General features: G+C 37.0%; 1 protein-coding gene across 8 annotated transcripts; it reads right to left on the bottom strand.

Annotated features, from left to right (window-relative positions):
* Positions 1-1,876: 1,876 nt before the first annotated feature.
* Positions 1,877-21,226, bottom strand: RMI1 (RecQ mediated genome instability 1). Of its 8 annotated transcripts, XM_070795046.1 has the most exons (6): positions 20,971-21,222; positions 20,198-20,374; positions 15,770-15,830; positions 12,081-12,181; positions 8,932-9,027; positions 1,877-8,279 (listed from the first exon to the last, which is right to left on the bottom strand). In XM_070795046.1, the coding sequence occupies exon 6, from the start codon at positions 8,241-8,243 to the stop codon at positions 6,369-6,371; it is 1,875 nt and encodes a 624-aa protein (XP_070651147.1). In that variant the 5' UTR covers positions 8,244-8,279; positions 8,932-9,027; positions 12,081-12,181; positions 15,770-15,830; positions 20,198-20,374; positions 20,971-21,222; the 3' UTR covers positions 1,877-6,368. The 8 variants fall into 8 exon arrangements, with proteins under 8 accessions (XP_070651147.1, XP_019822043.2, XP_019822041.2 ...); XM_019966484.2 differs by lacking the exon at positions 12,081-12,181 and having other exon boundaries at positions 21,079-21,226; XM_019966482.2 differs by lacking the exon at positions 12,081-12,181.
* Between the last annotated feature and the right edge of the window lie 93 nt (positions 21,227-21,319).

Below are 21,319 nucleotides of genomic sequence, written 5' to 3'. Positions count from 1 at the left end.
ATTGTGGATTCTTCCTTAAACCAAGGTTACTTTGGAGTATGTTTTGTATTTTCTAAACATGACATTTTCTACCCTTCCCCCTTTGTTGTTGTTTTTGTTTTTTAATTACAATCAAAGAATTATGCTCTGGTTACAAATTTTTTAATCTTGTTTAGATTTGCTTTCCAGTATAGAGAATTGTCATTTTTGTAAATGCTCCATGTGTCCATGAAAAACTGTATTATTTGTTGAGTACAGTAGCCTATACACGGTTATTAGGTCAATAGTATTTTCTGTAACTCTACCAATTTTGGTTACTATGTGATCTTCCTCTATGATTGCAGGTTTCTCATTTCTCCTTGTAGTTCTCTGATAAACTGAGACACAATATATTGAATTCTATATATTTAGAATTGCCAAATCTCCCTGTTGAATTAGTCTTATCAACTCTCTTTACTACTAGTAAGTCTTTGGCCCAAACTTGTTTGATATTAATATAGCCATAGCAGCTTTTTTCCAGTGTTTATATATATTTTTATATCCTTTCATTCTTTTGCATCCTTACATTTTATGTGTGTCTCTTGTATATACAAGCATACCTCGGAGATATTGTGGGTTCAGTCCTACACCTCCACAATAAAGCAATTATCACAACAGTCAATCACACAAATTTGTTTTCCCAGTGCACATAAAGGTTTTGTTTACACTGTTGTTTAGCTGCTAAGTCATGTTTGACTCTTTTGCAACCCCCATGGACTGTAGCCCACCAGGCTCCTCTGTCCATGCAGCTTCCCAGCCAGTAACACTGGAGTGGGTTTGCCACTTCCTTCTCCAAGGGATCTTCCTGACCCAGGGATTGAACTCACATTTCCTCCACTGGCAGGAAGATTCCTTACCACTGAGCCATCTAGGAAGCCCGTGTTTACACTGTACTGTAGACTGTGTGTAGCATTATGTCTAAAAAGATGTATATACTTTAAAATAAGTCAGAAAAATGGTACCAAAGACTTGCTTGACACAGGGTTGCCACAAACCTTCAATTTATAAAAGCTGCAATAAAGCAAAGCACAATAAAACAAAGTTTGACTGTAATTGGATTATGTTACTGACAATTTTTGTCTTTTATAGGAAGACTTAGCTTATTTACATTTAATGTAATTTCTGATCCATTTGGATTTAAATTTACCACCTCACCAAATGTTTTTCCTATACACCATTTTGTTCTTTTCTCTTTCTTGCTTTTTGTATTGAGTATACTTTTTGTTATTGTTATTTTTATTCCATTAATATATAGTGATAAACTCTTATAAATCTTTCAGTGTAGATACTCATTATTATAACATAAAACTCTGAATATTCAAGTCTAATATAAAACTACAACTTTAACCTTTTCTCAGACATAGGACCTTAAAATACTTTTCTTTATTCCTCACCCAATTTAAATGCTGTTGTTTTCATGTAGTTTAGTCCTTTGGGTTTTTGTTTTTTTTTTTAAAACCCTCAAAACATTATTTCCATTTCAAAATCACTATTCATTTAACCCGTATATTTACTCTTTCAGCTGTTCATTCCTTCTTGCATCTCTAAGCTTCCATTTGGTTATCATTTTCCTTCTGCTTAAAGACATTTTTGTGTAGTTAGGGAAAAAATTATTTTTGTGTATGAAATTTTCTTAATTTTACCAGTTGCACCCTTACTATTGAGGGCATTTTTGCTTTGTATAGAACTCTTTAAGTTGGTACTTATTTTTTGTCACTTTGAAAATGACATCCCATCTTTTGATTCCCAAATTTTTTAACTGAAGTAAAATTGGCATTATGTTACAGGTGCACAACATCATGATTCACACTGGGTATATTCTGGTGCTTTGAAATATGCCTTCTTTCACTGCTCTGGATTCTGGATTTTTTTTTTTTTTTTAGCTTTCAATGGTATTGATATTTGCACAGGTATGATTACTCTGAATATATTTTGCTCAGGTTTTGTGTGACTTCCAGAATTTGCAGCTTAATTTCCCTAAATTGTAAAATTTCTTAAGCATTAACTCTAAGTATCCTCTATTTCCTCTCTTTTGGGGGGACTACAGTTACAGTAGTGTTAGCCCTTCTTGGTGTTTTATCACTTTTTGGTTCTTTTCCATCCTCTTGTCTCTATATACTCTGAATTTTTTCTTCTGACCAAATTTCACTGTCTTCAGCTGTGTTTCATCTGGTGTTAAGCTCATTCATTGACTTTTCAAAATTTCAGCTGTTACAGTCTTTTAGTTTTTTAAAATACCCAATCCCCTGTTGATATTTTCATCTTTTCTCTTTTGTTTCCCTCTTGCACATATTAAGTCCATGGCTCTCTGAGCATTTCTTTTATTGCCTGCTAACTCCAGAATTGAGCAGATATACCCACCAGTCGCAAGCAGTGGTGGCTTAGAGTAGCGATCAATACATATAAGATATACAGAATGCAGGAGCAAAGAACATATAATCTCTGAAAGCAGATTCACTCCTAAGAAGTTAAAGATGATCTGCTTATACCCATTTTTCCACTTTACATTTGCTTCTGCCAGGTTCCCACAGGGTCATTCTTTTTTATGTTAAATTCCCAATTGGAGATTATCACACAGGTAATTTAAGTGCCAGGAGAAGGCGATGGCACCCCCACTCCAGTACTCTTGCCTGGAAAATCCCATGGACGGAGGAGCCTGGTAGGCTGCAGTCCATGGGTCACTAAGAGTCGGACACGACTGAGCGACTTCACTTTCACTTCCATGCATTGCAGAAGGAAATGGCACCCCACTCCAGTGTTCTTGCCTGGACAATCCCAGGGACCGGGGAGCCTGGTGGGATTAATATTTTACATAAGATAAGGGATGTTTCAATGCTACTCTCTCAATTCATCCCACCCTCTCTTTCCCCCACTGTGTCTACAAGTCTGTTCTCTGTCTGTGTTTCTATTCCTGCCCTGCAAATAGGTTCATCAATACCATTTTTCTAAATTCCATGTGTATGTTTTCAGTTCAGCTCAGTCACTCACTCGTGTCTGACTTTGCGACCCCATGGACTGCAGCACACCAGGCTTCTCTGTCCATCACCAACGCCTGGAGCCTACTCAAACTTATGTCCATCACATCGGTGATGCCATCCAACCACCTCATCCTGCTGCCACCCCCCCTTCTCCTCTCGCCTTCAATCTTTCCCAGCTAAAGGGTCTTTTCCAATGAGTCAGTTCTTTGTATCAGGTGGCCAAAGTATTGGAGTTTCAGCTTCAGCATCAGTCCTTCCAATAAATATTCAGGACTGATTTCCTTTAGGCCTGCCTGGTTGGATCTCCTTGCTGTCCAAGGGACTCTCAAGAGTCTTCTCCAACACCACAGTTCAAAAGCATCAATTCTTTGGTGCTCAGCTTCCTTTATAGTCCAACCCTCACATCTATACATGACTACTGGAAAAAACAGTTCTGCCTAGATGGATCTTTGTTGGTAAAGTAATATCTCTGCCTTTTAATATGCTGTCTAGGTTGGTCATAGATTTTCTTCCAAGGGGCAAGCATCTTTTAACTTCATGGCTGCAGTCACCATTTGCAGTGACTTTGGAACCCAAAAAAATAGTCTCTGTTTCCATTGTTTCCCCATCTAATTGCCATGAAGTGATAGGACCAGATGCTATGATCTTAGTTTTCTGAATGTTGAGTTTTAAGCCAACTTTTTCACTCTCCACTTTCAAGAGGGTCTTTAGTTCCTCGCTTTCTGCCATAAAGGTAGTGTCATCTGCATATCTGAGGTTATTGATATTTCTCCCGGCAATCTTGATTCCAGCTTGTACTTCATCCAGCCCAGCATTCTGCATGATGTACTCTGCATGTAAGTTAAACAAACAGGGTGACAATATAAAGCCTTGACGTACTCCTTTCCCAATTTTGGAACCAGTCTGTTGTTCCATGTGCAGTTCCAATTGTTGCTTCTTGTCCTACATACAGATTTCTCAAGAGGCAGGTCAGGTGGTCTGGTATTCCCATCTCTTTAAGAATTTTCCACAGTTTGTTGCAATCCACATAGTCAAAGGCTTTGGCATAGTCAATAAAGGAAAAGTAGATGTTTTCCTGAATTCTCTTGCTTTTTCAGTGATCTAGCAGATGTTGGCAATTTGGTCTCTGGTCTCTCTGTCTTTTCTATGTATGTTTTAATTTATGATATTTTTCTTTCTGACTTACTTTACTCTGTATAACAGGCTCTAGGTTGATCCATCTCAGTTCAGCTGACTCAAATTCATTCCTTTTTATGGCTAAGTAATATTTCATTGTATTTATGTACCACAACTTCTTTATCCATTCATCTATAACTGGAAGGATTCTACATCACATGTAGAGGCCAGGATGTTGCTAAAGAGTCCCCATGACAGCTCTCTACAAAAGAATTATTCTGCCCAAAATGTAGCAGTAGAATACAGGAAGCAAAAAAGTATAATAAAACATAAATAATAGTCTATACAATATACAAAGGGCATGAAAGTGGATAGGGAAATTTATGAAACACTTCAATGGGCATCTAAAGCTTAAGTTGAGTGGAAATCTGGGAGGTAGGGTTATTACTGTGAGCTAGAATATAAGTATGAAGTATATTCCCCACATTTGTGGAACAAGTTCGACTAAAATTTACCGGCAGACGAAGTAGGTGAAGAATAAGGAGGCAAGGCAAGGCTGAAAAGGAAGGCAAGGACCAGACTGCAAAAGGTCATACATACTAGATGAAGAGTTTGGAAAAGGTTGGTATCAGAGGGCAACAAAGAGTAGTAAATAAGAAGTTTATTAATAAACAAGAATGGTCAGAAAGATCATTCAGGCAGAATTATGGTTAAAGGCTTAAGGACAAAACAAAGCACAGGCCAATTAGTAATCCTACTGGAATACTCCAGGCCAGTGAAGACTAGAGTCAGAAACAAAGGTCCAATACAGAAGAAAGGATTGATGTGGTAAAGTACTGTGTGTGTGCCTGTTAAGAAGCTTCAGTAGTGTCTTTGCAACTTTGACTCTTAGCAACCATATGGACTGTAGCCCACCAGGCTCCTCTGTTCATGGGATTCTCCAGCAAGAATACTGGAGTGGGTTGCCATACCCTCCTCCAGGAGATCTTCCTGACCCACAGATCAAACCCACACCTTTTATGTCTCCTGCATTGGCAGGTGGGCTCTTTAACCACTAGCATCACCTGGGAAGACTGTTAAGTATTATACCCAGTCTTCAGTAACTGAATATGAAGAGAAAATAAAATTTAATAACAGCTTTCAAGCACTACTCACAGAGACAGAGTACAGGAGAACACTTAGAATAAAGATAATGAAAGATAATACCATCCATTTAGGCCTCTTGTAGTAAATAAGCTATGCAAGGACATAGAAGTGGTTATTATCAAAGGATACAGCAGCAAAATCTGGATTGTGCCTTGAACTCTGATAATTATCCTTCAACCAATAATAACAAAAGATTTTTAGAATATTTTTCTGCTATATCCATATCATATTTTTATATATGTATTTATCTTACTTCCAGATATTTCCTATTACATTTCTTTAAAAATGCCATGTGTTTATTATTTAATGTTTTAAAGATACTTTAATTTACATTTTAAAAAAAGAATAATAAAAATAACTTAACCTTTCAAATGTGATTTTTTAACAGCAAAATGGGAAGTGGGAAACAGCCTCCCTTGAAAAAGAAATCAGCACTTCCAACAAAACTAAAGGAAGACTTACATGTAAAACTAATTCAGAAAGGAGATAACAACTAAAGACATAGATATACATCTTATTTTAATCCCCCCAAAAGTTAACTGGATCTTCTTAATAGATTATCCTTGAAAATCAAGTTTTTAACTATTCAATATAATCTTTGAAATGGTATCTAGTTAAGATAATAATTGCCTTAAATATACCAGACAAAATATTTACAATCAGCAAAATAAAAACCAGCAAAACAATTAACATCTGAAAGTCTAACATTCTATTCCACTGGATTTACATTTTTTCCTAAGAAAAACATTATAAACAAATCTTTTGGGGTACAAATTAGAAGTACTCAACTACCTACTTATAATTGTTAACCTTCTTTCAACAGTATGACTCATTGGTAAACACCAATACTTTACCAGTCACCTTATGTGAAATAACAAGTGGAAAACAAAATTTCTCAACAACAATGGGTCATTAAATTCATTCAGCAAACTTACTACAAAAAACTTTATTAAAAAAACTTAAACACACAATCATGATCAAGCATTTTAAAATTAAACTGAAATCAGTTATGAAACTTCCTTTTCAAAAAGTTGTGAAAGTAAAAGGACAAATTTAATTCTAAATATTTCCTTGCTTATTTGAATTGTTTTCTAATACTATTTCAATAAATTATTTCTTTAATCTCCTCTTTAGGTTCTCAAGGTGGTCCGTATTAACATCTTGTAATGCCAGTACCATTGCCTTAGACAAGGAGGGATTAAATGAAATAGTCATCAGACAGCACAAATCTATTAGCTCTCTCTGACATTTCTGCAAACCTTCCAGGAACTTTTGGTATTTACAAGGATCCTTTTTCAACCGTTTCATTTCTGATACTGAAAACCCTATCAGACTAGTAAGTATTTCATCTACAAAGTCTACATCTAGATATGCAGTACCATCAGAAATTTTTGCTCTTACACTCCAAATGCCACCAGAACTTGAGAGATTTCCGGTTAAAGTTACAATAAATGCTTTGACTTTCACTGTTGTAACCTCCTTTGGTTTGCTGGCCATTAGAACAGACAAATAGATAAAGGGTGGAGAATACAAATCCATGGTGATAGGAAGTCCAGTGCTATTCTCTGACAATTGTAAAGAACAAGTCTGTAAATGGTGCTCATTTTCATTAGGAACATCTGAACTCCTTTTTGGTACATTACTGACTAGCTCTCCATTGAACATTTTATTATTTAAGGAATGTCCATCTGAACTGCTAATTTGTTTTATTTTATATGTCTCTGAGCTCTTACCTTTATTTGTAAAATCATGGGGTAGAGGTACATTATGATTAACTGAAAGACTACTACTGTTTTGGTCTCTAGTAGATGGACAACTAAGAGATTTGTCTTCACTAGTCATTTGCTCAGATAAATTTTTTTCACTCCAATTATTGTTTCCATTTTTGCAAATAAAAGAAAAATTATTTAGAGTATTAGATCTATGTGAAAACTTCTCTATACTTTCATCTGTAGTTCTGTTCAAAGTCAATAGCTGTAATTCTTTGGTCTCCATCTGTTCTTTCTGGACAGCTTCTTCTAAAAGTAAGGCCTCCTCCAATGAAAAGTCATCTAATTCCTCATCAGTAAAAAGCATAGATTGGTTTCGTGGTTTCTCCTTTGGCCTTGGAGAAATAACAAATTCTGTTTCAAAATCTGACTGTCTGATGGGAACAGTATTTGAGGAATTACCTATGAAACAACTTCTTTCCAAAGAGGTATTATTATTTGCTGCAAGCTCATCATTTTCATCAAGACTTGCCAAGAGTTCTTCATCAGAAGGTCCCAACGCAGGATCTAGAACATCCGTAATTCTGGGGATGATTTGGTTAGAATTATTTGGTATGACTGAAACTATAGGATCAGGTTCCCCAATTAATCTTGCAAGAACTTTTTCTTGGGCATATTCCTCTAAAAGAGCATCGACTTCTCCTCCCAACATTTTCACATTTTCTGGTTTCAATAAGAGAACACCAAGACGGAAAGAAATATTTCCATAAATCAAAATTTTTGTACCTGGAGGAAGATCACTATGCAGAGCTGGAATAGACTGATATTCCATTCCTTGTATTTGTACAATTCCATCAGTTAGCTGTAGCATCAACATTCGTGAAGGCTTTGCTTCCCAAGGTTTGGGGGTTACTTGTGTTTCAGCTGTAATTAGGTCATTGGTTGTATTCTTTCCTCTCAACTTTTGTATCTGGGCATATGCAGGCTGACTTACATCAACCAATGAATTAATCTGCAGAGCAAAAAATCCATTCAGTTCTCCTTTCGGAGTTTCTAAAATGCCGCTAGGTAAAAGACGATGCTCCAAATCTCTCAGGTCGGTAAGGAGCCACTGCTCAAACACTTGTTTATTCATTTGTGCCTGACTCAAATTAACATGATCATTTTCTTCTTGGATCCAGTTAATACAAGCTTCTAGCCACGTTACAGGCACTTTAACATGCCATGTAGCTGAAAGCCAGGTTTCAACTCTTAATGCAATACTAGTTACACTCATTTCTTTCACATAAAGGAAATATTAGGCATCTATTACCTGAAAACAAACAAAAAAATTATTGTAATTCAGTATATCTAAATAGAGTTTCTATAATTCTCTACAATGCACAAACAGGAGTAGCCAAACCTTTAGACTTTCTCTCTAGCATGTAATTCTTTGACTTTCTACATAGCAAAAATTCAAATGCCACAAGTAATCAGATGGTACAATGAGAAAAGCAAAAAATGTGAGACAGATATATAAAGGTTTGAAGGCTAGCTCTGTCAAATTATAAGCTCTACAGCCTAGCATAAATTTCTTAACTTCTTCTAACCTAGTTTTTTCATCTATAAAATGTCAATACCACCTCCTACCTAATGGGGCTGTTGTGAGGATTACATGATTAACATTTGTAAAGCACAATGTCAGACCTACGCAATACATACAATGTTAGTAGTTATTATATTAATATAATAATCAGGTAAAATTATAACAAGTAACAGATTCTTAGCTGATGTAAAGCATCTTATTTATCTAAATGATTCTCAACAGTCGTATCACGTAAATATACTTCTGATTTTCTCAGTATGATTAAAAAAAGTAGCAAAACACTAAAAAGACTAAGCTTTTCTCACAAATTAAATTTTTTCCTTCAACAGAGGAAGACTCTAAATTTATAAAGTTTTAATATGCCCATAAGAAAACTTACCATTTGGAACAGGAGCACAGGATTTGATGACAGGATTTAGAACTGGTTGTTCAGTGGAGTACTTGTAACCTCTATTGCTCAGAAATGGCCTGAGAGCTAAGACAAAAAACAGTAAGGGTTATAAGAGGAAGCTGCAGAAACAATCACTGGCCTATTTTTGTAAGTGCAAGAGTTTGATGGTATGGTTTTGAAGGTTCCTATTATCAATCAGGGTAGAGTGGAGGTAGTACACACTAAAAACATGAGGTTTGGAATGAAATAAACAAAAGCAAGGGACCACAAGAAACTTAGACACTCTATCTTAGGTTGCTTCCTTGCCTTCCTTACTGCAGAGGGCTACCGTGAAAATTAAAGGATAGGAGAAGATGTCGGAGGTTCACAAGCAACCTAAGGTGAAAGGAGGCCAAAGCAGCTGAAATTGAAACTGACCGCCTACAGAGGGAGAAGGGCTCAAAGTTAAAGAAGCCAGAGCTCTGGATGCCATGGCAGCTGCAGCAGTGATGTGGAAAAGGAGACCCAGGGATGACTATCCTTCAGGTTTACTTCTGGCAAAACAGGGATGAAGTCCTAGATAACCTCTCAGCCTTTGTCTGCACCATCTGGCAGATCCATAAAAACTACTGCATAAATGGACCAGGGAAGAAGTCCTGTCCCATGGACTAGTTCAAGACATATTCTTGTGAAAAGGCATTAAATTATTTCTGTATATTATATAGTAGGTCCTCTCATTTTTAGAAAATAGTAAATCTAGCATCCTTGTAAAAACTTAGAGTTTATACAAATATTTCTTTTTTTAACCTTGCATTTCTTAGAAATTTAATAGGCATATATTGTCTGGTTTCCTACATCTTTTAGCTCAAGCGACAAATATGTGTCTATACATATACATATACACACACACTGACTTTTTTTGTAGGTATAGTTTTTTTTTTAATTTTTAACTTAAAAAGGGGGATTAATTTTTTTTCCCCTAAAGCTTTCTGAAGGTCAGGGGCTTTATCTATGAAAAAAATAGTAAGTAGTTATTTGTAACCTGTACTAAGCAGCATCTAGCCTTAAAACAGTCCTTTCTGGCTAAAAAAACAATGAATGCTAGTAAAATTGTTTGGGCTACTTTTAGCATTTTTTAATCAAAATTACTAGATAACAGAATTCAAGAATTTGTTAACATGTTATTATTTGATATACTGATAGTCATTTAAAAGTAAAAACCCTTTATTGTGTTAAAAAAATGAAATAAAAAAGGAGACTAACATATAATCCAGAGGTTCAGTGTACAAGTCTGGTGCCAAATTTCTTTTACTTACAAGCTCTGTGACCCTAAATAAGTAGTCACATTACTAATTCAACAAATGGTTAAAATTTAAAGGAAGAGTTACAGTTATTATGAGAAATACAAGAATAACATTTTAGGAGGAAGAATTAAGAAGGTCATAACTACCAAACTGATGAATCTTTACTTTGAAGAAAATAATTAAGAGTACAGATACATTTTAAATCATGTATGAAAAACAATGTGAAAACAGATAGGAGAGGTAGGAGAGGTCCATGCCCATTCTGATAAAAATAAACCATGTAGAGTCAAATCAGCATGTCTCTTTAACAAAGAAACCAACAATCTCTACACGAGCCCTCTGGTTTATCAAATGGAAATATTCTCTAACTTGTTGCTAAGAAAAACAAAACACAGCATGCTAACTTTTGTGTACAAAAGAAAGGACAATAAGCATATTCTTCTTGATTTTGTACATACAGGACCTCTATCTAGGATATACAAGAAACAAGATAAAACTTTAAATACATAGCTACACTCAATAACAAAGAGTAAAAACTTCTGGGCCAGGAACTCAGGAAGATGCCCTGAAGAAGGGATAGGCTACCCACTCCAGTATTCTTGGGCTTCTCTGGTGGCTCAGCTGGTAAAGAATCCACCTGCAATGCGGGAAACCTGGGTTCGATCCCTGGGTTAAGAAGATCCCCTGGAGAAGGGAAGAGCTACCCACTCCAGCATTCTAGCCTGGAGAATTCAATGGACGGTACAGTCCATGGGGTTACAAAGAGTTGGACACGACTGAGAAACTTTTACTTTAGAGTTTTAAGTGGGCACTAAAGACACCAGGAAAAGGGGACTTGCAGGCGAAAGCTACAAGGCTCTAAGGGCCCAGTATGCCAACTATAGGGCACAACAGACTACTTGCTAGAATTGTGCCCAAAAATGTTCTATTCAGCACCTACCTATGGCCTATGGAGAGAACAGAGATAATCTAAGAATAGATACATAGAGTATACCACTTGTATAGAATACAACATGGTCCAGAACCAGGCTATTCACTAAATACCCAAATCTCTAAGGACACAGCTGATCTAGACCTATGCCAGTCAGAGGGCAGGTTGAAGCAACTCCAAAAACACACCAAAGGGAAAAACCTCTATCCAACATGAGCTCTCAAGCCAAAACTATATTTGAGGAAAATTACCATGATGAGCCACATCAGGACACACAACCAAGAGAAGAATTTATACCTGGAGAAGTTTGTTTTTAAATGCAGAATCTTAAATGTTTAAAAAATAAGAATAAAGTGACTATGAAAGAATACAAAAAACTTCAAAAAAAACTATTATTAATATTCTCAAAGAGGTAGGGATATCTCCACACACAAAAACTTAAACCGCAACCAGTACCTCATACCACATACAAAAATTAACTCTAAATGAAGCACAGATATAAATGTGAAAACTAAAAAAGCTAGGAGAAAAAAAAAAGCTCACATATAACAGAAAACAGATTGACAGCTGCCAGAGGTCAGGGGTGGGCGAAACAGACGAAAGGGGTCACAAGGTACAAACTTCCAGTTATAAAATCAGTTAAGTCATAGAAATGTAATGTACAGTATGGTCACTGTAGTTAAAATACTATATTGCATATTTAAAAGTTAAGAGAGTAGATCTTAAAAGTTCTCATCACAAGAAATATAAAATTCTGTAACTAAGTGTGGTGATGGATGTCATCTGGGCTTAACTGTGGTGAGTTCTGCAATAATAGGGATCCCCTGGTGGCTCAGTTGGTAAAGAGTCTGCCCGCAATGCAGCAGACACAGGTTTGATTCCTGGGTCGGGAAGATTCCCTGGAGAAGGAAATGGCAACTCACTCCAGTACTCTTGCCTGGAAAAATCCCATGGATGGAGGAGCCTGGTGGGCTACAGTCCATGGGGTTGCAAAGAGTCAGACATGACTGAGCGACTTCACTTTCTGCAATAATACAAATTATGATGTTGTACAACTGAACCTAAAATGTTATATGTCAATTATATTTTTTTAAGGGGAAGGAAAGTTAGGAGAATAATCTTTGTGATCTTAGTTTCTTAAAAGTTTCCTCAGATACAACACTAGAAGCATACATAATTCATAAAAGAAAGAAACTAATGAATTGAGCTTCACCAAAATTTTAAAATTCTGCTCTATGAAAGACACTGCTTAAAGTATAAAAACAAGCCAAACAAACAAAAAAGACAAGCCACAGACTGGGAGAAATAGGTAACTGACAAAAGACATATTTAGATTACAAAAATAATTTTAAAATTCAATAGGAGGACTTCCCTGGCAGTCCAGTGGTTAATACATCACCTTCCAATGCAGAGGGTGTGGCTTCAACCCCTGGTGGGGGAGCTAAAATCTCACATGACTCACAGCCGAAAAAACAAAACATAAAACAAAAAGCAATATGCAACATATTCAATAAAAATGAACTAAAAATTGTCCACACCAAAAAAAAGAAAAAAATCTTTTAAAAAATTCAATAGGAAAACAAACTAATTTTAAAAGGAGCAAAAGAGCTGAATAGACATTTCACCAAAAGATATGCAAAATGACAAGACATTACGGAAATCTAAAATTAAAATATAGCTAAAATAAAAAAGACAACTGATAATTCCAAGTACTGGAATTCTCATACACTGCTGGTTGGAAAGCAAAATAGCACAATCACTTTAAAAAACAGTTTAGCAGATTTTTAGGAAGAAAAACAGTTTAGCAGTTTATTAGGAAGAAAAACAGTTCAGTATTTTCTTACAAAGTTAAATATACACTCATCATGCAACCCAGCATTACTAGGTATTTACTCAAGAGAAATGAAAACTTACATTCATTAAAAATCTGTATGTGAACAATTACAGCAGCTTGTTTCACCAAAAATCAGAAACAACCCACATGTCCTTCATGGACAAATAATAGTACATCATTACAATGAAATATCATTCAGTGTTAAAAAAGAATACACTTCTAATAAATGCAATAACAAAGATGAATACTGCTACAGATATTCTCCTTCAGAAAATTCGTATGTTGAAATCCTAATACCCAATGTGATGGTATCGGGAGGTGGGGCCTCTGTGAAGTGCTTAGATTATGAGAATGAAGCCCTCATAGAAATTCCCTGGTGGCCCAGTGGCTCAGACTCCCCACTTCCACTGCTGCTGCTAAGTCACTTCAGTCGTGTTCGACTCTGTGCGACCCCATAGACGGCAGCCCACCAGGCTCCCCGGTCTCTGGGATTCTCCAGGCAAGAACATTGGAGTGGGTTGCCATTTCCTTCTCCAATGCATTAAAGTGAAAATGAAGTCCCTCAGTCGTGTCCGACTCTTCACAACCCCATGGACTGTAGCCTACCAGGCTCCTCCATCCATGGGATTTTCTAGGCAAGAGTACTGGAGTGGGGTGCCATCGCCTTCTCCGTCTGCCACAAGAGGTTGCTATAAAAAGGCTGTCATCCAAGAACCAGGAAGCATGTCCTTATCAGACACCCACAAAATCTGCCATCACCTTGACCATGGACTTTTCAGTTTTCAAATAAATTTCTGTCATTTATGAACCACTCAGTTTATGCTATTTTGTCATAGTAGCCCGAATAGACTGAAACAAATAGCAAATGCAGCATGCTAGGTAAAAGTTAGACAAAGACTGTATAATTCCAGTTACAGGGCATTATGGAAAGGTATCACCAACTTCACGGACATGAACTTGAGCAAACTCCAGGAGAGAGTGGAGGACAGGAAGGCCTTGCATGCTGCAGTCCATGGGGTTGCAAAGAATCAGACACAACTTAGCAACTGAATAACAACAATGGAAAAGGCAGCACCATAGTAACAGGTGACAGCAATGGTCATGCGACTAATGTTTGTCAAAGCTCACAGAACTATACATCAAAAAGAACATAAATTTTACTGAATGTAAATTATATACTTAATAAAAATACTGAAGACAAACACCAAAATGATAGAAATATAACAACTGATTTTCAAATTTGCTGAGAAAAACACAGAATAAAGAAAACAATCCAAAAGAAGGCACAAAGGGAACGGGGCCGTGAAAGTGCTGCACTCAATATGCCAGCAAATTTGGAAAACTCAGTAGTGGCCACAGGACTGGAAAAGATCAGTTTTCATTCCAATCCCAAAGAAAGGCAATGCCAAAGAATACTCAAACTACCACACAATTGCACTCATCTCAATGCTAGCAAAGAAATGCTCAAAATTCTCCAAGCCAGGCTTCAACAGTACGTGAACCGTGAACTTCCGGATGTTCAAGCTGGATTTAGAAAAGGCAGAGGAACCAGAGATCAAATTGCCAACATCCGTTGGATCATCAAAACAGCAAGAGAGTTCCAGAAAAACATCTATTTCTGCTTTATTGACTATGCCAAAGCCTTTGACTGTGTGAACCACAATAAACTGTGGAAAATTCTGAAGGAGATCCGAACACCAGACCACCTGACCTGCCTCTTGAGAAACCTGTATGCAGGTCAGGAAGCAACAGTTAGAACTGGACATGGAAAAACAGACTGGTTACAAATTGGGAAAGGAGTATGCCAAGGCTATATATTGTCACCCTGTTTGTTTAACTTATATACAGAGTACATCACGAGAAATGCTGGACTGGATGAAGCACAAGCTGGAATCAAGATTGCCGGGAGAAATATCAATAACCTCAGATATGCAGATGATACCACCCTTATGGCAAAAAGCGAAGAGGAATTAAAGAACCTCTTGATGAAAGTGAAAGAGGACAGTGGAAGAGCAGGCTTAAAACTCAACATTAAGAAAACTAAGATCATGGACTCTCATCCCATCACATCATGGCAAATAGATGGGGAAACAGTGAAAACAGTGACAGACTTTATTTTGGGGCCTCCAAAACCGCTGCAGATGGTGACTGCAGCCATGAAGTTAAAAGACGCTTGCTCCTTGGAAGAAAAGCTATCACCAACCTAGACAGCATATTAAAAAGCAGAGACTTTACTTTGTCAACAAAGGTCTGTCTAGTCAAAGCTATGATTTTTCCAGTAGTCATGTATGGATGTGAGAGCTGAACGATAAAGAAAGCTGAGCACCAAAGAATTGATGCTTTTGAACTGTGGTGTTGGAGAAGACTCTTGAGAGTCCCTTGGACTGTAAGGAGATTCAACCAGTCCATCCTAAAGGAAATCAGTCTTGAATATTCATTGGAAGGACTGATGCTGAAGCTGAAACTCCAATACTTTGGACACCTGATACAAAGAACTGACTCATCTGAAAATACTCTGATGCTGGAAAGACTGATGGCAGGAGAAGGGAATGACAGAGGATGAGATGGTTGGATGGCATAATCAACTCAATGGACACGAGTTTGAGTAAGCTCTGGGAGCTGGTGATGAGCACGGAGGCCTGACGCGCTGCAGTCCATGGAGTCGGAAAGAGCTGGATACAACTGAGCGACTGAACTGAACTGATAAACAGAAATTAACAAGATGGTAAAAATTAGTCTAAATATATCAGCAATCATAATGAATATAGATTAACTCACCTCTTAAAAGATACTCTCAAATTGAATAAACCAAATTCAGCTGTATGCTTAAAAGATGGACCTAGAACAAAATACCATCAACACATGAAATTAATTAAAATAAGGCATGTTAAAATCTCCAAGCATGATTTTATGATGCCATAGTTGAGAGATATCTTATCTTCAAGACACAGATCTGTACTTAATAGATCTATTTTTATCTGTTGACATTATTAACATCAAAAATTAAGCTATATCCAAGGCTCTCAGGTGTACTCATTCAGTAAGTTACTTTATTTTCTTCACTAAAATTTAACCACCACAACACTGGCAAATGGGCCTGGTATAATTGGCAGGGGTGTTGTAATGAGATGATAGTCATTAAGTAAACTGAAATCAAGAAAGTATACTTTTGGTAGTTAGAATTATTTAAATGAATTAGCAAGTATAAATGCCGCATCAATTAAATTGTTTGCAGAATGTTTTGTACTATGAATCATTCAGGATGTACAGTATAGTATATAACCATATACACCCCTAAGTTATTACATGCAGACACTTAACACAAATGCCATTTTCTACATGAACCTGTTAAATAGTAGGAGTTAATACTGTTAATACTTCTAGGAGGAGGAAGAAACCAAAAAAAAAGGAAGACTGATTGTGAATTGAAAAGGTCAAGGCTGGATAGAAAATGAAATTAAAGAAATGAATTTCAGTGGTGTCAATTCTATATAGCAGCAGTATAGCTGTATAAACAGAGAAGTGAAGAAAAGGGTGAGTAAAAATTAAAACCTCTTAAGATTTTAAACTTTTTCAAAATATATTATTTTACATCTGTAATATTACCTAAACCTCAAAATAGTCATTTATGATAGAAAGGGTAGGTACTGTCTTCTATTTGGGTGAGAATGAAACAGGCATGAAGATTAAAGACATAAAGATCATACATAGTATCAGGCTCTGAACTAGATTCTGCTAATCTCCATTCGTATACCATTTTCTAGATGCTGTTTGACTTAAGTGAAAAGAGAAAGTAAAGTCAGTCTCTCATTTACATATACCCACTTGCATACAAAACATATTCATAAATGGCTAGTTTGTAATAGCACTACAGTATTAACAATCAACAGACTTTGCTCTGATCTCATATAAATGACAAGCTCACCTAGTACATTCTAAATTATTTCATTTACAAAGTCAAATGAAAGAAACACATCACCTACTGCATCTATCTTTGTAATAGCTTCAAAGCAGTGTTATCACTATTACTTTTCCTTTTGCTATAACTCTACTAAAGTACCATATAAAGCAGTTTTAAATTTTTTTAAATATCACAAACTGATATTTTAAGACTTATGTATTCATTTTTAAATTTTGTACTTATTTCAAACATGCATTTCCTTGTTTGTGTTGTTGAACACAGAAAGTGACAAAAATCCTTTCAGACAGTAGTCTGGACAAATTCCTAATAAATAATTTTCTTAAAATACTACCCTCAGGATTTGGATCTCCACTTCCAGAGATGTACTATAATTTTATAACAACGTTACCATAACTAAATGCACATTTGCATAGAATATGCATAGAATTCTTCATTTAACAGCAAAGACAGGTAGAGGGCATATTGATATAAAACATAATTTAGTGCCTACAAATGCATGTTAAAACAATTTTATAAAAAGATGTTTCTAACATATAAATTTTTTTCCTACAGGTAAAAAAAAAAAGCTTATTAATTATTAAAAGAAAAGCTTATTAAATTGCTAAATGGAAAAAGTATTATCATGTGAAATTATAAAGTTTAGACTGGGTTTCAATAACTGAGCTCCTTAATAATTTAATTGTGTTAATTAAATTATTAAGGAGTTTATTTACTAATTGTATTTAATTAGTAAATTGTATTACTTGCATCTATTCCTTCAAGAGAACTTCTAAGGTTTTTGTTCCTCCTTTTCTTGAGAAATTGAGTAACCATGGTCACTGCAGGTAAGCAACTCACAAGGGAAGTGTCAGCTGCTGCTGCTAAGTCACTTCAGTCGTGTCTGACTGTGCGACTCCATAGGCAGCAGCCCACCAGGCTCCTCCGTCCCTGGGATTCTCCAGGCAAGAACACTGGAGTAGATTGCCATTTCCTTCTCCAATGTATGAAAGTGAAAAGTGAAAGTGAAGTCGCTCAGTCATGTCGGACTCTTCGCCACCCCATGGACTACAGCCCACCAGGCTCCTCCATCCATGGGATTTTCCAGGCAAGAGTACTGGAGTGGGTTGCCATTGCCTTCTCCAGGTGTCAGCTAGAGCACCACAATTTCCCAGCCCTTGATCCTCAAAAACATCACTGTCCATGAAAAGAATATAAAAAAAGTATATGTTGTTGAAATTGTACAGTAAGAAATGTTCACACCATATGATCTACTTCTTTTATTTTCAAAACTTAATCTTACGAAAACACTCAGAAATAAGGACAAAGATTTATGTGCCAGAGTGCTTATCACGAAGCTTTTACAGTGTGGAAAAAAAAAACTAAATGTTCAACAACAGTAAAATAAATACATACATAATCACACTGGATCCAGGAAATAGTTTTTTAAAGAAATATTTTAAGGACTATTTAATGACATGAAAATATGTTATTTTATTTTGTTAGGAAAAAAGACCATATGTAAAATTACATTAATCTCCATTAATTTTATAATCATGAAAACATTATTTTTTTAAAAACTGAGTTACATCTTGCTCCTGCTTAACTTGGCTGACACAGCAATCTACATTCTAGATATTGACTGCAGGAACTGAGCAGAAGAGAACAGAGTAGGAAAATTCTATAATATCAGTCATCAATACTAAGATTTATACAAATTTCATCTATAAGTTAATTTTCAGTCAGCCTCACATATTCCAATTTTTTAACAAATAGAAGAAGAGGCACAAGTACCATCCTTTTAGACATGGTATGTGGCATTCAATCAATAGTTAAGACTTAAAAGCACTAACAAATATTTAAGTTATAACCGTTTCATGTTTCCACTGCCTTTACTTTAAAAAATACACGTAAGTCTGTTTTTAACTCTTGGGGATAACATTAAGGTAACCCAAGAATTTTGAGAAGACACTTTCTGAAAATTATGGGGAAAATTTTATATTTAATGGCTGAAATCAGAAAGAAGTAATTAGTGGAGCTGCTTGTGGATCCTCCATAACCTAATACAAGAGAAAGACGGAAAACACGTATAGGAGTCTGATTCCCATCTACGCTTTGTGACCTTAGACTTGTTCCTTAACTTCTCTTTGTCTTATCCACAATTTACTCACAGGACTGTAATAAGCATTAAACGGCCAGCACAAAGTCTGGCACAAACTCAAAAAATAATAGTTACAAAATTCTAAATAATCATCCAGCTGACTAGAGTACAATCTCAATTATATTAGTTTACCTTATGTAAATTCCACAGCTAAGTAATACCAGACTTAAATTCATCAGGAGTCCAAATAATCACACAATTAATTACACAAGAGCACAATATGTCAATCAAGTTGCTAAGTCCTTGAATAAGCAGATATAACACAGCTTGGCTGAAAATAACAGAGGATGAAAGAAAGGTTGGCGAAAAGACAGACCTTCCTCAAACTGGCAAGTCTCTGAATGAAGCAGGTATAAAATTGTTTGTAAAAAACAGACTTTCTTGTTATTTAAAAAGTAAACCTAAACAGCAAATTTTAAAAGGTAAAGGAAGAAAACAATTAGATTAAAAAAAAAATCTAGAAAAGGGGAATAAGAGTTTTCAGGTTTGAGGGTCCAATCAGAAGACAGTGAAACTGGGAAGTTCTTAAGAGCTTTTTACTTTGCGTTCCTGCTCACCAGTCATCACTGTTTACCAAGGCAGAAAATGATGGTTTCAACAGAAATACTAGTTTGAAAGAAACCACCCTTAGTACATTATCCTATATGTGCCTATTTGTGTTAGTGAAGTGTCCCTGGTTTTGAAAGACAGATTCAATTAAATGTTGCAAATCCTGACTGGCAGATTAAATCTCTATAATCCAAATATCCCCAGCCCCTTCATACATTCAATCAACTTTTCTTGAACATTAAATAAGAATTTGAACTATGTATCATAAAACCAAACGCACATTGAGTTTTACTTCCCAACAAGACTATAATATTCTTTACGATGGGGGCCATTAAAAAACAACTCAGAGAGCCTTTTATAAACCCCACAATCCCAGACATTATGCTCCAACAGTACTTAACTACCATTCCCGCCAGTAAATATTTGGTGCTTCATGAAGTCCTCAGTTTCCCCTAAAAAGAGTTTCCTTCCATATTAAGCAAGTAAAATAGATGGTCAAAATCACACACTTTTTAAGATGCTGGTACATCTAATTTGCAAAGTATTCAAGAGGGAAATCAAATTACAATGGAATGAATCAGCACAAATTCATCATTACCCAAAAAAATGTGTATTCTAACGGTAGATTTAGCTTCATGTGTAACGTATAACATTTTCACTTTTCAACACAAGTTTGGGGTTGTGGTTGAGAGCTGGAGGGTTGAGTCGGGATGCGGAGACTGGGTACTACTACTGGTAATTTCCGAGGTTTGTCACCGATTCTGGACCTAAGGGCCTTAACAAAAAAAAACCCATCAAAGCCTGACACAAAGGCCTTAGAAGTAGCCGAACACTAAGTATAACCCGAACACTCTAGGACGATAACATATCTATATGAGGGCGAGAGGTTTAGTCTAAGTCACTGCCGACACACCGTGGGTGATTTAAGGCGAGTGAACGGAAAGCGGATGTCTACAGCTCATTTTGCGATTTGCATTCATTGTAGGATATGAAAGCAGTACTTTCAGAAATTTTTCACACGTAACTACAGCAACGACACTATAAAATACTCGTATCACAGGCCCCATTAATAAAGAAAAGAAAAGGGCAAAAAAAGTTTCATCAGAACGCAGAGCCCGGTAAAGACCCTGGGAGCGCAGGCTCCCGGCCGGAAGCAAAGGGGGCGAACAGTACAGGACTCCAAGGCTCGACCGCCACAGCCCGGCGAGACTGCCACCGTTTCTCGGAATCCCGCCCGATCCTCCAGCCGACCGCGGACCGCAACCTGCCGGCTGCGCCCCCTGCCCGGGCCACGCCTGAAGGGCGCTGCGGCCCGTTACAGACAGCGGGTTAGCGCGGCGAGGGCCGGGCCGGCAAGCTGGCTGCACTTACCAACGCGCAGCTCGCCCTGCAGCATGGGCCGGAGGGGAGTACCGGGGAGGGAAGAAGACGCGAATGTGGGCTGTGGAAACGGGGGCATTCATCTGGCCCTACACCGACCTGGGCGTCCCGCCTTCCCCTCGCGCAACAGCAGTTCCCGGGCACGCGACCGTGAGACTAGGAACCGCCACAGCGCGCGCCCTAACCCTTTTTCGCTGCTTCCCGCCCGATTTGCCGCGCGCTCACGCCCCTCCTCCCACCCCTGAAAGCCTCCTTCAGGTCCAGAAGCACCCCCTACACCCGCCCCTCCCTGAGCGCGAGAACGGGACAGCCTTTAGTTCTCGCGAGAGCCTCCCCCCTC

The sequence above is a fragment of the Bos indicus genome, chromosome 8 (genome assembly GCF_029378745.1).
Source record: "Bos indicus isolate NIAB-ARS_2022 breed Sahiwal x Tharparkar chromosome 8, NIAB-ARS_B.indTharparkar_mat_pri_1.0, whole genome shotgun sequence".
Taxonomy (NCBI): domain Eukaryota; kingdom Metazoa; phylum Chordata; class Mammalia; order Artiodactyla; family Bovidae; genus Bos; species Bos indicus.
Note: the sequence above shows the minus strand (reverse complement) of the source record. Positions and strands in the feature narration are given on the sequence as shown.

Bases quoted from the DNA above. Each gene is read 5' to 3' on its own strand.
- RMI1 (XM_019966484.2), bottom strand. From the start codon at position 8,243: ATGAGTGTAACTAGTATTGCATTAAGAGTTGAAACCTGGCTTTCAGCT.